This window comes from Pongo abelii, chromosome 12, assembly GCF_028885655.2.
Source record: "Pongo abelii isolate AG06213 chromosome 12, NHGRI_mPonAbe1-v2.0_pri, whole genome shotgun sequence".
Lineage (NCBI taxonomy): Eukaryota > Metazoa > Chordata > Mammalia > Primates > Hominidae > Pongo > Pongo abelii.
The window spans coordinates 85,400,795-85,419,788 of record NC_071997.2 but is presented as its reverse complement, the minus strand read 5'-3'; the positions used below and the strand labels follow the sequence as shown (position 1 = coordinate 85,419,788).

The following is an 18,994-nucleotide window of genomic DNA, read 5'->3' as shown; positions in this document are numbered from 1 at the left end:
AGCCCAGGTGTTCAAGACCTGTTTGGACAACACAGCAAGTCCCCATTTTCAAAAAAAACATAAAAATAAGCCACGTGCGGTGGCTCATACCTGTAATCCCAGCACTTTGGAAGGCTGAGGTGGGCAGATCGCTTGAGGCCCGGAGTTCGAGACCAGCCTGGCCAACATGGTAAAATCTCGTCTCTACTGAAAATACAAAAAAATTAGCCAGGCATGGTGGCGGGCGCCTATAATCTCAGCTACTCGGGATGTTGAGGCAAGAGAATAACTTGAACCCAGGAGGCAGAGGTTGCAGTGAACCGAGATCACATGACTGCACTCCAGCCTGGGCGACACAGCAAGACTCTGTCTCAAAAATAAAATAATAAAAATAAAAGACTATATGCATGTCTTATCACAGCATTTGTTTTTTATCTGAGCATTGAGTACCAATGTTCTTGCATGACAAAGTTGTATATGTAATCAAAAGTTATAACACAAATTATCCAATGAACTGACCACTTACAAAATTATATTCTATTCAAATATCCCTCCCTGCAGACAGGTTCATGTCTTTGCGAGTCAGTTTTACTCCCTCATTCTTAAACGATCATCCAACAATACATTTTTTAATTTTTTTTAAGACAGAGTCTTGCTCTGTCACCCAGGCTGGAGTGCAGTGGTACGATCTTGGCTCACTGAAACCTCCACCTTCTGGGTTCAAGCAATTCTCTTGCCCCAGCATCCTAAGTAGCTGGGACTACAGGCATGCTCCACCATGCCCAGCTAATTTTGGCATTTTTAGTAGAGACAGGGTCTCACCATGTTGCCCAGGCTGGTCTTGAACTCCTGACCTCAAGTGATGTGCCTCCCTTGGCCTCCTAAAGTGGTGCGATTACAAGCGTAAGCCACCATGCCTGCCCTATTTCTGTTCTTGTACAGCCTTTTGTTTTACCTGGAGTCAATTAGTGCCTCATTTTTTTTATTGCACATTTTGCTACGTATATTTTCTTCATTTTTCCCAGTCATATCAGCTGTTCTTGTGCCCCCTTTTCTTTCGAAACATTCCTTCTAGAGTTTCCTATTTTCTTTTTCTATTATATCGATTGGTTTCTCTTTCAGCTTGCTGCACAGTGGTCAACCTGGGACATTTCCTCACTACTCCTCTCCCAGATTATATCTACTTTCTCCTGGGTCCCATGCCTTCCTCTTTCTGGATCTGCTCCTTTGTTTTGCTGTATTTATCACCAGCAGCATCTTTTAAAATGGTATTTGGGAGGTAATTTTTATGAGTTTTTGCATGTTGAAAGTCTTTGTTTTCACAATTCATTGTTAGTTTGGCCAAATATAGAATCCTAACTGGAAAATAATGTTCCTGTTCTCATCTTTCTGAGGATGCTAATTGTATTTTTAAAAATCTTCCCCTTCTATTCCCAGAGTTCTATTTTCAACCAGGTTTCCAGCCTTCTGTCTGTTTATCTCCATCTCTTGTTCACATTAAAGGCTTTTTTTTTTTTTTGAGACAGAGTCTCGCTGTGTCACCCAGGCTAGAGTGCAATGACGCGATCTCGGCTCACTGCAACCTCTGCCTCCTAGGTTCAAGCGATTCTCCTGTCTCAGCCTTCCTAGTTGCTGGGATTACAGGCGCACGCTGCCATGCCTGACTAATTTTTTGTATTTTTATTAGAGACAGGGTTTCACTGTGTTCCCCAGGCTGGTCTTGAACTCGTGAGCTCAGGCAATCCACCTGCCTTGGGCTTCCAAATTGCTAGGATTACAGGCGTCAGCCACCAGGCCCGACCTAAAGGCTTTTCTTACTTGCATGGTAGAAACTCTAGGTATGTGGCTAGGATATGTTGAGATCAGACAAGTGAATGGCAAATCCAGTCTTTTTCCTAGGGTTCCCTAAGTGTTGGGATATAGTGTTCTTTCCTCTGGGTTCATTGAGTTTTTCCGGAGGATAAACTCCACCAACCTTTTGCCCAAGGGGCCTATGTCCAGTGGCTGGCCTATGCTGTGGTTTGAATGCATCCCCTCCAAAATTCAGGCATTGTCAACGTGATAGTATTCAGAGGTGTGGTCTTTAAGAGGTGATTAGGCCCCTAGGGCTCCCTGCAGATCTAAGGAATAGAAGGATATTCAAATTGCACAAAATAATGGTTTATCCTACATAAACAGGAGCTCCATTTATTTAACATTCATTGTTGTAGAGTTTCTCTGAAACTATTCTATTTCACATTTATGTCAAAATTGTTCATCTTATATGAATCAACAGACTTATGTATTTTACAAGTTAAACATCTGTTAAAATTCCCAAAATACCAACTCTGTAAATTTTATTTTTTCTTATTTTGTAGAAGGTTTTACGGAATTATCTTAAGGCTACTGTCTAAAAGCATAGCACACATGTTCCATGCACTGAAAGAACAGTTAATAATGACATAAGTGGGACACTGTCTCACATTTCTCCCTCTTTTCAGTTCCTTTTCTTTCTCTCAGATATCCTAATTCTTGTCTCATTTATGTTCCTGGGAGCATGGCAGAGAAGGGGAGAGAATCTGATAGGTCACTAATGCCTTAGTATGAACTTGATCAATATTTTCCTCCTTTTGGGAGCTTTTGCATGTAGAAGAGGACATGTGAAAAGACAAAATCCTCCACAAAACATTTCTCAACAGTTAAATCAAGGGTGGTATATGTCACCTCTTGGGCTCTCATATCAAAATCTCTACCTGTGGAGTTTCAGGCATTGCTGCGTGATTGAGAAAGATATAAATACAAATTTCCCTTCCTGGGCCCCTCAACTGATGAATACCTTATGGAAAGGCTCTTGGACCTAAAAGCTGAGAGGACACCTAGCACTTTGGTTTATTTGATTTTTGCTTAGGATGTAGGCTCTGAGAAATGGGTATGGGTGCCCCTTGCCTTAACCAAGCTTTCTCTTCACCCATGCCCTCTTCTCCTTCCTCTGCCTAGGGTCGGGCACTTGCTGGGAAGCTTATCAAGCAAATGTATTGGAAAATTTTGGAGGTGGCTGTTGGAAGAAAGAAGATGCATGTGGTTTTTTGTTTTTGTTTTTTTCAGAAGGACTTTCGCTCTTGTTGCCCAGGCCAGAGTGCAATGGCACGATCTCAGCTCATTGCAACCTCCTCCTCCTGGGTTCAAGCGATTCTCCTGCCTCAGCCTCCCGAGTAGCTGGGATTACAGGCATGCACCACCATGCCTGGCTAATTTTGTATTTTTAGTAGAGATGGGGTTTCTCCATGTTGGTCAGGCTGGTCTTGAACTCCTGACCTCAGGTGATCTGCCTGCCTCGGCCTCCTAAAGTGCTGGGATAACAGGCATGAGCCACCATGCCCGGCCCAACAGATAATGTTAAATTGAGTCATCAGTGTCTAATTTGGGGCGCCATGTTTCAAGTTCTGCATGTAAGCCCATTTGTTCCCACATTAGCGAGACACACGCCTTGTGAATCACAGACTCTCATTTAATATGTATAAGTTTGTGTGTGCTTGCATGCATACACATTGGTTGGATAACTGACCTTAGACTATCCCTGTCCTGTTAAAGCACAGAGAGAGCATTGATAAAATGTCTCACTTGCCTTTGTATCAACAATGCCTACTTGGCATAGGGTGTCACACACATAAGCATCCAAAATGATTTCTGGAACAGATGAAAGAACTTGCATATGAACTCATTCTACTGCAAAGGGGTCAAGTGGGGAAACCTGGCCTCATGATCAAGCCTCAGTTATCAGGGGGACGTTGTCACTTTAGAGATAGCACAACATATATATATATATTTAAAATAGAGATGAAGTCTTGCTGTGTTGCTCAGGCTGGTCTTGAACTCCTGGTCTCAAGGGGTCCTCCCGCCTTGGCCTCCCAGCATGTTGGGATCATAGGGTTGAGCCACTGCACCTGGTCTGACAGCACAATACTGACTACTTGGCTTTAGGTTTTAAGAGAGTTGCTTAAGTCAGGGTCCCCAACCCCCAGGCCTCATAGCAGGAGGTGAGGGGTGGGCAAGCAAGGGAGTGAAGTTTCATCTGTATTTATAGCCACTCCCCATCACTCACATTACTGCCGGAGCTCCGGCTCCTATCAGATCAGCGGCAGCATTAGATTCTCATAGGAGCAGGAACCCTATTGTGAACTGCACGTGCAAGGGATCTAGGTTGTGCATTCCTTATGAGAATCTAATGCCTGATGATTTGTCACTGTCTCCCATCACCCCCAGATGGGACTGTCTAGTTGCAGGAAAACAAGCTCAGGGCTCCCTCTGATTCTACATTACGGCGAGTTGTATAATTATTTTATTATATATTACAATGTAATAATAATAGTAATAAGGTGCACAATAATATAATGCACTTGAATCATCCCGAAACCATTCCCCACTCCAACCCTAGTCCATGGAAAAATTGTCTTCTGTGAAACCAGTCACTGGTGCCAAAAAGGTTGGGGACTGCTGCACTAAGTGGCAAGACAGTTCAAAGCCCAGGTTTTGAGGTCACCAAAAACTAAGCCCTGACTCTATCTCTTAATAATTGTGTGACCTTGAGCAATTAATGGCCACTTCCTGACCTGCCAAATAGAGATGATAAATACTATCTCCCCAAGTTATGAGGATTACATGAGACAGTCTGTGTCAGTTACTGAACATTGCACCTGGCGCCAGAAGACACTAAATGGATGGTAGTCAAGATCATTATCAAAGTTAACCCTAATAGATGCTATAGTTGATTTATAAAGTTTCTTCCAGTTTTAACAATCCTTCACACTTCCATAACTATGATGCTAATTTTTAGAACAATTAAACTGAATGATAAAATCAACCAAATGAGTTTTCATATAAAAGCTGAATGGCACATTATAATGTCCTAAGGATTACAGCATTTATCACAAGAAGGTTTGAGACATTGTTCTCTTAGCAAACATTGCTTCTTTACCACACCCACACTGCACGCCACCATCTCCCACTGCTGGGATCAAAAGAGTTTCCTCTCTGCAGTTCACAAGTTTGTGGATCTAAACCAAATCCACAAGTCGGCTCTGGGAATGCATGTTTAAGACAGACATGAATCACAGCCCTGGGCTGTTACTTTGCCTTGGAACATTTTCTGTAAAAGTATTCTTTTTACATTTTCAAAGGACAGGATGTTCCAAATCAGTGAATCACTTTTATTTATAAAATGGAATGGATGAGGTGATATCAGTAAAAGTGGCAGAGTAAGCATCTCCCAAAATCTCCTCCATAAAAGCAATAGAACAATGGCAGAAATGGTCAGAATCAACTACCTTCTGCTATTTCACATACCAAGTAGATTGTCCTGCCTGAATTATTTTTCAGTTCCTCTGTACTAATAGTAAACAAATCATTATTAACTCACAACCTTCATTTAAAGCATGCATTTCAAAGGAAATACAATATCATGCAGTGGAGAAAAAACTTGGTGTCCTGTTTGCTTCCAAAGCCAACTGAACACATGCATTTATCTCCATTCTTTTCCCATCAAATAAAAAAGACATAACTATTGTTGTAGAACAGACTAGGGGCTGCTCACCCAGTGCAGTAAGACTAGATACCTAAAGTGAGGTTTGTAGTGGTAAAAGGGAAGGCATTTATTTGCAGGGCACCAAGCAAGGAGGACCAGACAGCTAATGTTTAAGTCCTGACCTCCACAGTGGCTTGCAGGTAAGAATTTTTAAGGGTAGGGCTAAATGTGAGGAAAGCAGACATTACAGGCAAAATTGTAAATTATATATGGAGGTTAGACATTGGTTTTATTTAGCCTAAAAGGGTGAGACTGCTTGAAGCGAGGGCTTACAGGTCATAGGTACATTTAAAGATTTTCTGATTTGCAGTTGGATAAAAAAGAGAGGCTTGGTTTAAAAATTTGGGGCCAGGCCAGGGGCAGTGGCTCATGCCTGTAATCCCAGCACTTTGGGAGGCTAAGGTGGGTGGGTCACTTGAGGTCAGGAGGTCAAGATCAGCTTGGGCAATATGGTGAAACCCCTTCTCTATTAAAAATACAAAAATTAGCTGGGCGTGGTGGCCCACACCTGTAATCCCAGCTACTAGGGAGGCTGAGGCAGGAGAATCGCTTGAACCCGGGAGGTGGAGGTTACAGTGAGCCGTGATTGTGCCACTGCACTCCAACCTGGGTGACAGAGTGAGACTCTCTCTCAAAAAAAAAAAAAAAAAAAAAACCAAAAAACAAAAAGCAAACAAAAAAGCTGGGGACCAGCAGAAAAGAATGTTAGCCCTGGCTTGTGGGTGTGACTTTTTCCAGGTCACACCTGGAAGAAATTTAGAATAAGAATGTGGTAGCTATTCAGGAGGCTGAGGCAGGAGAATGGAGTGAACCTGGGAGGTGGAGCTTGCAGTGAGCTGAGATCACGCCACTGCACTCCAGCCTGGGCGAAAGAGCAAGACTCCGTCTCAAAAAAAAAAGAATGTGGTTAGAGTTTAGTCCCAGTTCCCCCTTATTTGACATCTATGGACCAGGCACATCCATTTGGTGGGGGTCCGGGTTTCAGTCATATGTTAAGATGTCATAGGGGTAGCAAACATCCTGTGATTTTAGTGTTCTTGGCTATTGTTTTTGGCTACTGTTATCTTTTTGTTATTAAGTTATTTACTTCTCAGGGCTAGCTATTAATAGGTATCTGAAAAATTTTTTGAAGGAATTTAAAATATAAAAATCATTTATGTTTGGTGGGGCATCCAGGTCCCTAAGAGGGGGTTCCTGTTCTATCTCACCCTACTCCTGCAACACACAACTATACATACACATACACAAAGAGCCAAGAGAGACAACAGTCAACATGAGAGAATGACATATTTTTGGAAGATGTGAAGCAGTTTGGAGGAATAGTAGCTGACCTGGCAGTGTAGAGAAGGCAGAAGCCCAAATCCTTGCAGAGGACTCGTGAAGGAGAAGCAAGCTGATTTGCTCCACAGAACACAAGAAAAGCTGGGGAATTTAAGGCATCAGGCACCTGTGAGGTGGGGGTGGGGGTAGATCTGAAAGCAGAAGGTCTGGTTGAATATTTTTACTTCAGGTCCATCTCCCCTCACCCCTAGCTGTCAGGCAACTCCCCTTCCCGTATCCCTACAGGAGACAGGGAGTTTATTTCTGAGGAGACTGCACCACAGATCTGGACTCAGGAGCCCCAAGCACTGTGAGGATGTGGGCCTTTACTGAAAACTGGAATTAAATGAACTTCTACACACTGAATGATGAGACCACAGGCCCCTCCCTCCACTCAGCTCCCAGAACACTGACAGCTGGCTTAAACCCCAGGCAGGAAGCTGATGAGTCGTTTTGAATCAACTGACGTATCCTAGAAAAAAGACCTACAGATATGGATATTTATGGGCTATCAAAGGAAAAGCCAGGTCCTTACCCCACCCATCCAGTATGAAACCCACCTGGAGATAATCCCCACCTGTATTCATTCACTATGGCTGCTATAACAAATTATCACAAATTCGGTGTCTTAAACAAACAAATTTATTCTCTCATAGTTCTAGGGTCTGAAGTCTGAATCAGTTTCACTGGGCTAAAATTATATGTCAGCAGGGCCATGCTCCCTCCAGAGGATCCAAGGGAGAAGCTGTTCCTTACCTCTTTCAGCTTCTAGTGGCTGCCAGCATTTCTTGACTTGTGGCTGCACCACTGTAATTTTGCTTCTATATTTGAATTGCCCTCTGCTCATGTGTGTGTGTGTGTGTGTGTATAATCTCGTTCTGCCCCCACCCTAGAGTACAGGATAATCTCCCCATCCCAAAATCCTTAACCACATCTGCAAAATCTCTGCCATATAAGGTAACATCCATAGATTCCAGGCATTAGGGCATAGACATATCTTTGGGGGCTATAATTTAGCCTTCTATACCACCTACATACAGAGAGCTTTCAATCAGCCTTTTAGTCTCTCACACACTTAAATGTTAGTAAGATCAAAAGATTTTTCACCTTTACTTGTAATCTGAATTTCTTATTTATGAATTGTCTATTTATGTCCTTTATCTGTTTTACTTTTCTGTTGTTTTTCCTATAGATTGTTATGATAATTTTATAGATAATGCTATTAATCCTTTATCTGTTAGGAATGTTGAAAATACTTTTCCTAGTCTGCATTTGCCTATTAACTTTGTTTGCAGTTTGTTTTCTGATGTACAAAACATTTTTAATGTTATATAATCAAATCTAGTATTTCTTTTCCTTTGAAATTTCTTCCATTGCTATTATCTCAGAAAGTTTGCTTATCCTTAGATATATACTAATATATTTTCTCCTGGTTTAATGGCTTCAAAAGTATCTAATTCTTTAATCAATATGAAATTTATTTTAATGTGTGCTATGAAGTGAGAATCTAACACCTTTTCCAAGTTATTTAATAATAAGTTACCTAACATATCTTTTCCTTTCTCTACTGACTTGTCATACCATCTTTATCAAATATAAAAATCTTGTATTAATAAAAAAAATCTTGTATTAATATATTCTAGGATCTGTTTCTGAGCTCTGTTCAGTTATCTCAATTTTTTTTTTTGCAGATATTTGCTATGCGGTCTTTTTTGATCCTGAGTTTGTAACTACAAATAAATAATTATAGTGCATCAAACTATCCCAAAACAATTTTATATTTTATTTCTGTTTTTTGTTTGTTTGTTTGATTTTTGTTTTTGTTTTTGAGTCTGAGTCTCACTCTATTGTCCAGGCTGGAGAGCAGTGGTGTGATCTTGGCTCACTGCAACCTCTGCCTCCTGGGTTCAAGTGATTCTTGTGCCTCAGCCTCCTGAGTAGCTGGGATTACAGGTGCATGCCACCACGACCAGCTAATTTTTGTATTTTTAGTAGAGACGGGGTTTCACCATGTTGGCCAGGCTGGTCTCAAACTCCTGACCTCAAATGATCCACCTGCCTCAGCCTTCCAAAGTGCTGGGATTACAGGCGTGAGCCACTGTGCCCAGCCAATTTTGTATTTTCTTATTCTTTCAGATGATTTATATAATTATTTTTTTTGTCATCCTACTGACTAGCTATTTATCTAAAAGAGTTCATTTTTTATCATAACTCAGGGTCATGCATTTGGAAATATTTAGAAATAGAAAAGCATTTTCATATCTTTAAAAGGAAAGAAACATGTGCTTCCTTTTTGTTAATACCATGATCTATTGAATATCTCTAGCGATTTAATTGATTAATTCACCAAATACTATGTGCCAGTCACTTGCCTAGGTGCTAGGTATACAGGAAAGAAATCCCTGCCTTCATAAGCTTACATTCTAGTTAGGGGGAAAAGATAAAAACAGAGTAGACACATTTTAAAAGGTATTGTGTCTGACAGTTATGAATGCTATGAAGTAAAAAATAAACCAAAGAAGGGGACAGCAAGTTTGAATAGGTGACTTGGGAAGACCTTCCTGAGAAAGTGGTATTTCAGTCAAGACCTAAAGAAAGTAAAGGAGCCAAACATTTTCTTCTACAACTTGCCACAAATTGGTTACTCATTTCTCGTATATCTTCAGATATACTTTATGTATATCTTAAATCAATTGCATTAATCATTCAGAGCTTATCTACTATGATGAGCAAAATGTTAATCTTACTATAGCAAAAGGATTCATAGTATATTTTATTTTGAAAAATGTTTATGGCTACATAGTAGATATATGTATTTATGGATTACATGAGATATTTTGATACAAGCATACAGTGTGTAATAGTAACATCAGGATAAATGGGGTATCCATCACCTCAAGCATTTATCATTTCTTTATGTTACAAATATGCCAATTATACTCTTATTTTTATTTATTTATTTATTTTTTTGAGATGGAGTCTCACTCTGTTGCCCAGTCTGGAGTGCAGTGGTGCAATCTCAGCTCACTGCAACCTCTGCCTCCCAGGTTCCAGCGATTCTCCTGCCTCAGCCTCCTGAGTAGCTGGGATTACAGGCGCATGCCACCACAGCTGGCTGATTTTTGTATTTTTAGTAGAGATGGGGCTTCACCATGTTGGCCAGGCTGGTAGGCTGGTCTTGAACTCCTGACCTCAAATGATCCACCTGCTTTGGCCTCCCAAAGTGCTGAGATTACAGGTGTGAGCCACCGTGCCCAGCTAATTTTTAAATGTACAATAAATTATTGTTGACTATAATCACCTGTTGTGCTATCAAATACTAGATCTTATTCATTCTGTCTAACTATATCTTTGTATCCATTAACCATCTCCACTTCCCCTTTCCCCATCCTCCACTACCCTTCTTAGTCTCTGGTATCCATCCTTCTACCCTCTATCTGCATGAGTTTGATTGTTTTATTAATAATTTTTAGCTCCTACAAATACATGAGAACATGCAAAGTTTGCCTTTCTGTGCATGGCTTATTTCACTTAACATAATGACCTCCAGTTCTGTCCATGTTATTGCAAATAGCAAGACCTCATTATTTTTTATGGCTGTGTAGTACTTCGTTGTGTATATGTACCACATTTTCCTTATCCATTCATCTGATAATGTACACTAAGGTTGCTTCCAAATCTTGGTTTTTGTGAACAACGTGCTGCAACAAACACCAGATACCTCTTCAATATACTGATTTCTTTTCTTTTGGGTATATACCCAGCAGTGAGATTGCTGGATCATATGGTAGCTCTATGTTTACTTTCTTGAGGAACCTTTGTACTGTTCTTCATGGTGGCTATACTAATTTACATTCCCACCAACAGTGTATAAGGGTTCCCTTTTCTCCACATCCTCGCCAGCATTCACTATTGCCTGTGTTTTGGATATAAGTCATTTAAACTGGGATGCAATGATATCTTATTGTAGTTTTGATTTGCATTTCTCTGATGATTAATGATGTTGAGCACTGTTTTATACACCTGTTGGCCATTTGTATGTCTTCTTTTGAGAAATGTCTATTCAGATCTTTTGCCTATTTTTTAAACAAATTATTAGATTTTTTTCCTATTGAGGTTGGGCACGATGGCTCATGCCTGTAATTCCAGCGCTTTGGGAGGCCAAGGTGGGCAGATTGCTTGAGCTCAGGAGTTCAAGACCAGCTTGGGCAACATGGCAAGACCCCATTTCTACAAAAAATACAAAAAATTGCTGGATATGGTGGCATGCACCTGTAAACCCAGCTACTTGCGGGGCTGAAGGGAAGGATTGCTTACACTAGGGAGGTCGAGGCTGCAGTGAGCTGTGTTTGCATCACTGCACTTCAGCCTGGGTGAAAAAGCAAGACCCTGTCTCAAAAAAAAGACCTTTTTCCTATTGAGTTGTTTGAGTTCTTTATATATTCTGGTTATTAATCCTTTGTCAGATGGATAGTTTGCAAATATTGTCCCCCATTATGTGGGTCGTCTCTTCACTTTGTTGATTGTTTCCTTTGTTGTGCAGAAACTTTTTAACTTGATGTGATCCCATTATACATTTTTGCTTTGGTTTTGTGGGGTATCACTCAAGAAATCTTTGCCCAGACCAATGTCCTGGAGTTTCCTCAATGTTTTGTTTTGATAATTTCATACTTTGAGGTCTTAAATTTAAGTTTTTGTTTGTTTGTTTTTTTAAACTAGAGACAGGGTCTCCCTGTCTCCCTATATTGCCCAGGCTGGTCTCGAATTCCTGGGCTCAAGGGATCCTCCTGCCTTGGCCTCCCAAAGTGCTAGGATTACAGACATGAGCCACCATACACAGCCAGATTTAAGTCTTTAATCCATTTTGATTTGATTTTTGTAAAACGGCAAGAGATAGGGTTCTAGTTTCATTTGTCTTCATATGGATATCCAGTTTTCCTTGCACCACTTATTGAAGAGACTGTCCTTTCCCCAATGTGTATTCTTGGCACCTGTGTCAAAAATGAGTTCACTGTAGATATATGGATTTATTTCTGAGTTCTCTATTCTGTTCCATTGGTCTATGTGTCTGTTTTTATGCTACTACCATACTGTTTTTGCTACAATAGCTCTGTAGTATAATTTGAAGTCAGGTAATATGATTCTTTCAGTTTTGCTCATTTTGCTCAGGCTGACTTTGGCTATTCTGGGTCTTTTGTGGTTCCACGTTAAGTTTTAGGGTTCTTTCTTCTTTCTTTCCTTCCTCTTCTTTCTCCTCTTCCTCCTCTTCTTCTTTCTTCTTTCTTCTTTCTCCTCTTTCTCCTCTTCCTCCTCTTCTTCTTTCTTCTTTCTTCTTTCTCTCCTTCTCCTTCTTCTTCTTCAGACAGGGCCTTGTTCTGTTGCCCAGGCTGGACTGCAGTGGCACACACATGGCTCACTGCAGCCTCGACCTCCTGGGCTCAAGTGATCCTCCCACCTCAGCCTTCGAGTAGCTGGGACCACAGGTGCATGCCATCATGCCCAGCTAATTTTTAAATTTTTTTGTAGAGATGGAGTCTCTCTCTGTTACCTAGGCTGGTCTTGAACTCCTGGACTCAAGCAATCCTCCTGCCTCAGCCTCCCAAAGTGCTGAGATTATAGGCATGAGCCACTGCACCTGGCCTCAGATGATTTCTTGTTGCTCATTAATGTCCTTTCCTTTCAGAATTTGAAGAACTCCTTTTAGCATTTCTTGTAGGACAGGTCTGGTGTTGAAATGCCTTAGATTTGGTTGTCTGAGAAAGTATTTATCCTTCACATTTTAAGGATTTTTTACTGAATATACTATTCCAGGATAAGTTTTTTCTTTCGGCACTTTAAATATGTCATGCCACTCACTCCTGGTCTGTAAGGTTTCCACTGAGAAGTCTGCTGCCAGATGTATTGGTGCTCCCTTGTATGTTATTTACTTCTTTCCTCTTGTGCTTTAGGATCCTTTCTTTGTCCTTGATTTTTGGGAGTTTGATTATTAAATGTCTTGAGGTGGTCTTATTTGGGTTAAATATGCTTAGTGTTCTATAACCTTCTTGTACTTCAATATTTCTATTTTTCTCTAGGTTTGGAACGGTCCCTGTTATTATCCCTTTGAATAAACTTTCTATTTCAATCTCTCTCTCTGTCTCTTTAAGGCCAATAACTCTTAGATTTGCTGTTTTGAGGCTGTTTTATAGATTTTGCAAGCATGCTTCATTCTTTTTTCTTTTGTCTCCTTTGACTGTATTTTCAAATAGCTTGTCTTCAAGATCACTAATTCTTTTTTTTTTTTTTTGAGACAGAGTCTGACTCTGTCACCCAGGCTGGAGTGCAGCAGCACAATCTTGGCTCACTGCAAGCTCCACCTCCCAGGTTCAAGCGATTCTCATGCCTCAGCTTCTCAAGTAGCTGGGATTACAGGTGTGCACCACCACACCCAGATAATTTTTGTATTTTTAGTAGAGACAAGCTTTTGCCACGTTGGCCAGACTGGTCTTGAAGTCCTGGCCTCAAGCCGTCTGCCTGCCTCAGCCTTCCAAAGTGCTGGGATTACAGGCATGAGCCACTGCACCCCATCCAAGCTCACAAATTCTTTCTTCTGTTTGATCAGTTCTGCTATTGGGAGACTCTGATGTATTCTTCAGTATGTCAATTGAATTTTTCAGCTCCAGAGTATCTGCTTGATTTTTCAAAATTATTTTGATTTGTTTGCTAAATTTATCTGATAGAATTCTGAATTCTTTCTCTGTGTCATCTTAAATTTTGTTGCACTTTGTCAAAACAGCTATTTTGAGGTCTCTGTCTGAAAGGTCACATATCTGTGTCACTCTGGGATTGGTCACTGGTGCTTTCTTTAATTCAATTGGTGAGGTTGTGTTTTACTAGATGGTCTTGATACTTGTATATGTTTGCCGATGTCTGGGCATTTTAGAGTTAGGTGTTTATTGTAGTCTTCGCAGCTGGTCTTGTCTGTACCTGTCCTTCTTGGGAAGGCTTTCCAAGTATTCAAAGGGAATTAAGCGCTGTAATCTGCTTTGGTCACTGTAGCTGTATCTGCATTAGAGGGCACCCCAAGCCTAGTAATTGCTGTGATTCTGGTAGACTTGTAGAGGTACTTCCTTGGTAGTCTTGGATAAGATCTGAGAGAGTTCCCTGGATTACCAGGCAGAGACTGGTTCTCTTCCCTTCCCTTCCCCCAAACAAACGAAGTCTCTCTTTGTGCTGAGATGCCTAAAGCTGAGGGAGAGGTGACACAAGCACCTCTATGGCCAATATCCGTGGGACTGCACTGGGTCAGAGCCAAAGCCAGCATGGTACTGGGTCTCACCCAAGGCCTGCAGTAACTACTGCCTAGCTACTGCCCATGTTCACTCAAGGCCCAAAGGCTCTTCCCTTCAAGGCAGCATGCTGCCGCCTGGGCCCAGTGCAGATCAGAAATGCCATCTGGGAGCCAGGGCCTGGAGTCAGGAAACTTAGGAATTTATTTGGTACTCTATTCTACTGCAGCTAAGCTGGCACCCAAGCCAGAAGACAAAGTTCTTCCACTCTTCCCTCCCCTATCCTCAAGCAGAAGGAATCTCTCTATGGCCACAACCACCCAGGCCTGTAGCAAGTACTGCCTGGATACCACTAATGTTCACTCAAGTCTCTTCAGTCAGCTTGTGGGGAATGCTGCCAGGCCTGGGTCTCTCCCTTCAGGGCAGTGGGCTCCCCTCTGGCCCAGTGGGAGTCCAGAAATGCCATCCAGGAGCCAAGGCCTGGAATTGGGAACCCCAGGAGCCTGCTTGGTGCTCTACTTCACTGTGGCCGAACGGGTACCCGAGCTGCAAGACAAAATCCCCTTTACTCCTCCCTCTCCTTTCCTCAAGCAGGAGTCTCTCCCTGTGACCACCGTAGCTGGGAAAGTGCTGGATCACACCTGAAGCAGCACAGCACTGTCTGGCTAAGGCCTGCAGTGAGTGTTGTCTGGCCACTGCTGGTGTTTATTCAAAGCCCAAGGGCTCTTTAGTCAGTAGGTGATGAATCTTGCCAGAACTGGGTGCTTCTCTTTAAGGCAGTGGATTCTCTTCCAGCCAGAGACGTGTCTAGAAATGTTGTCTGGGAGCTAGGGCCTGGTATGGGGGCCTCAGGACTCTGCCTGAGGTGCCCTATTCTGCTGTGGCTGAGCTGGTATCCAGATTGCAAGACAAGTCCTCTTTACTCTCCCCTCTCCTCCTCTCAAGCAAAAGGAAGGCCTCTCTCTTGAAGCTGCAAGCTGTGCTGCCTGGGGCTGGGGGATAGCTGCTACAAGCACTCCCTTGGCTGCCCCAGCTGGTGTCTCACTAGGTCTTGTGTACCCTAAGTCCACTGCCTCTGAGCCCAGCAGAGCACCCGAACTTGCCCAGGAATTGCAGTCCTTGTGGCCTAGACTGCCTTTCAAGCTTATTTAGGACCTTAGAGCACTTCAGCCCACAGTGGTAGGGAGAGCTAGAACTCAGTATTGACCGGCTGGGATGGGCAATTCCTGGCTGGCTAGGGCTGGTCTAAATGCTCCCTCCACGGGCACTAGCTGAATTCTGTCCTGTGTTGCTTTCCCTGTGACAGGCAGCACTGTGTTCCTGTGCAAAGTCCCACCATCACGGCATTCCCTCTTCCCCAAGGGCAGATTCTCTCTTCATGCCACATGGCTGCTGCCAGGGGATGGGGGAGGGTAGTGTCAGCAATTCAAGACTGCCTTTTCTACCCTACCCTCTTCAGTGCCTTTCCTTGATACAGTGTTAAAACCTGGTATTGCGATCCCACACCTGCTTTTTGGTTCTTATAGAGGTGTTTTCTTGTGTGGATAATTGTTCAGTTTGGTGTTCCTGCTAGGGGGAACCATCACTGGAGGGTTCTATTTGGCCATGTTGCTCCACTCCAGAAAGCACAGCATATTTTAAACATCAAATTCATCACGAGTTAACTGTCTACATTATACTTACGGGAATAAAATAGGTTGTTGGGAATCTTTGAACTGTTGAGCGAAATACACAGCTCCTATATTTTAAAATAAAAAGAAAAAGTGATTTTCTAAATCTATTTTTTAAAGATCTTTGTTAACTTATTCCCTACCTTTCATTAAATATTTTAAAATGTTAATCTGCATATGAGGTGCATAAATGAGGTTTAAAAGCCAGGAGTATTGGCATGTAGGTATGTAAACAGAAAGACAGCTTATTAATAAGTATATAATTACCTGGAAGCATATTTGGGAACTGGTGCAGGAAGCACGTTGTATTGCCCCGGAGAAAGCTGAAGTGACTGCACAGAATGGACAAGGACACCAATAGATTAATAGAGGTTGTAAACTCACCTCGTTATCTGTCATTCGTAATCTTTTATTTTATGACCATACAACATTGGATAATTCCTTCTTTACTTTAATAGTGGAAAAGGAAAAGGTACATTTCCAAAGGTGGAGCTTCAAAACATTTAACATAGATTCGGCCTTCGTGGTGAATTTTATAGACAACATGCCTGAGATGCTGCATAGGAAAACGTCAAATTGATCACATTTTTTCTTTTTATTTTTCTGAGATGGAGTCTCGCTCTGTCGCCCAGGCTGGAGTGCAGTGGCATGATTTCAACTCACTGCAGCCTCCACCTCCCCGGTTCAAGCAATTCTCTGCCTCACCCTCCCAAGTAGCTGGGATTACAGGTGCACACCACCACACCCAGCTAATTTTTGTATTTTTAGTAGAGACGGGGTTTCACCATGTTGGCCAGGCTGGTCTTGAACTCCTGGCCTCAAGTGATCCACCTGCCTCAGCCTCCCAAAAAAAAGTGCTGCAATTACAGGCATGAACTACCGTGCCCAGCCACATTTTTTTTTTCTTTTTTTGAGATAGGTTCTCTGTTATCCAGGCTGGAGTGCAATGGCATGAACATAATTCACTGCAGCCTCAAACTCCTGGGCTCAAGTGCTCCTCACACCTCCACATACCAAGTAGCTGAGACTTCAGGTGTGTGCCACTGCACCCAGCTACTTTTTTATTTTTTGTAGAGACAGGATCTCACTATGTTGCCCGGGCTGGTCTTGAACTCCTGGGCTCAAGCAATCCTCCTGCCTCAGCCTCCCAAAGTGCTGGGATTACAGGTGTGAGCCACTGTACCTGACCTGATCACATTTATTTTTATTTATTTATTTAGGGACAAAGTCTGGCTCTGTTGCCCACGGTGGAGTGCAGTGGCATGATCATAGCTCACTGAAGCCTCAGTGTCCCAGACTCAAGTGATCCTCCCACCTCAGTCTCCCAAATAGCTGGCACCACAGATGCGCACCACCATACCTGGCTAATTTTCTTGGTTTTAATAGAGACAAAGTCTCACTATGTTGCCCAGGCTGGTCTCAAACACCTGAGCTCAAGCAATCCACGCAGTTTGGCCTCCCAAAGTGCTGGGATTACAGATGTGAGCCACTATGTCCAGCAGTGATCACACTTTAAATATTCTAGATTCAACAAATCAATTCAGCCATTTAGTGAGCCTGCTCTGGGGTAAAGCGCAGCACTAGTAGTAGGGAATACAGTGGTTAAGAGAGCTATGGTCCCTGACCAGCAGTGGTCAGAGGCACCTACAGAAACAATCCTAATATAAACCACTGTCATCAGTGCTAACAGATTGAAGATATGGGGGTAGGAAGAGATTAAATCCAACTGGGTGACCTCAAGATGACAAAGATGATGAGATTTGGGGGAAGCTTTTAAGAAAGGCAGGACTTCCTCAAGGAGCTCAAGCAAGGGTCTTCCAAGAAAGAGGGGCCTCACATCTAACACTATTTCCATCAGGAAACTGTTACAAACAACCTGGGTGGCTCCATTGCCCCTGGGTCTAGGGACATTAGCCCAAAGGTATAATGTAAGAATGTCAGGAACTGGTTAAAATAGACAGGAGAGGCTTAATACCTGTAATCCCAACACTTTGGGAGGCCGAGGCAGGTGGATTGCTTGAGGTCAGAAGTTCAAGACCAGCCTGACCAACATGGCAAAACCCTGTCTCTACTAAACATACAACAATTAGCCAGGCGTGGTGGTGGGCACCTGTAATCCCAGCTACTTGGGAAGCTGAGGCACGAGAATCACTTGAACCTGGGAGGCGGGGGTTGCAGTGAGCCAAGATTGTGACACTGGACTCCAGCCTGGGCAACAGAGCAAGACTCACTCTGAAAAAAAATAAATAGGAAGCTATGTGAAGGAAGGTAGGGAAAGAAGGAAGGAGAATGAGAAGCCAGGAGGAGAAGATCACCCAGACATCCAGAGCTGGCAGGGAGGAGGGGAAGAGTTATATTATAAAATCCTAGGACCTGAAGTGAATAATCCCCTCCACCCCCTATTATTTTTACATCAGATTTTAAGAAACAACACCGCTTTTGTTAAAAAGGCATCTACCTCCTAGCACTCGCTGGCACATGGAAGTTCACTACTATATTTCACCCTGCAGCTGTCTTTCCCATATTAGTACACAACTTTGATTGCAGAAGCAGCTTTTTGTGGATAGAGTGATGATAACAGTAAACATAAATTTTATGGTGAAATATATGCATTTTCCTGATGCACCTGTACTGCTTGAGTGCTCACTTGACATCGTAAACACCAAGGAAACAAAGGTATTCTTGTGTCATTCTTGTGTCTTATAGAAGCACAGAAACACAATTTAAACTGGGCATTCTTGGGAGCTAGCAATGTCCTATTTCCTGATTCTGATGACAGTTACGTGGATGTTTGCTTTCTGTTTTTAAAATGTGCATATTTGCTTTGTGCTTCTCTCTCTCTCTCTCCCTCGCACATACACAGATATAAACAGGAGACGAAAAAAGAAAACTGAAAAGGGGAAAAAAACTCTTAAAGCAGTCATTTATTTATCTATACTGAGCAATCCATGTAAGATTTCCATAATGAAGTGCTCATGGAAGAACTCTTAGCATTATTCTGGAAAGGAATATTGGTTACCTGTAACATCTATATTTGTCCTACTATACTTGGCATTTACCGTTCTTTGCTACTTAACATAATTAAAAGGGGGCTTTTTTCCATAGTCTTGCATAGTCAGCTGCTTTATGTAGGAGACTGTTTTCCTGTTCATTGCTAAACTTGGTTCCATTTTCCTTGGGTCTAATGGTATATATAT

At 42.3% G+C, this 18,994-nt stretch overlaps 1 protein-coding gene across 7 annotated transcripts in view; it reads right to left on the bottom strand.

The window, feature by feature from the left end:
- Positions 1 to 18,994, bottom strand: part of STPG4 (sperm-tail PG-rich repeat containing 4) — a 64,203-nt gene that overhangs the window by 18,086 nt on the left and 27,123 nt on the right. For 6 of the 7 annotated variants that reach the window (XM_054547578.1, XM_054547580.1, XM_054547579.1 and 3 more), the window contains 2 exons: positions 16,065 to 16,129; positions 15,811 to 15,865 (listed from right to left, as the gene is read on the bottom strand). In XM_054547578.1, coding sequence (XP_054403553.1) covers positions 15,811 to 15,865; positions 16,065 to 16,129 — 120 coding nt within the window. Of the gene's footprint in view, positions 1 to 6,870; positions 7,012 to 15,810; positions 15,866 to 16,064; positions 16,130 to 18,994 lie in introns of all 7 variants that reach the window. The other variant, XR_008522145.1, reaches the window with a different exon arrangement.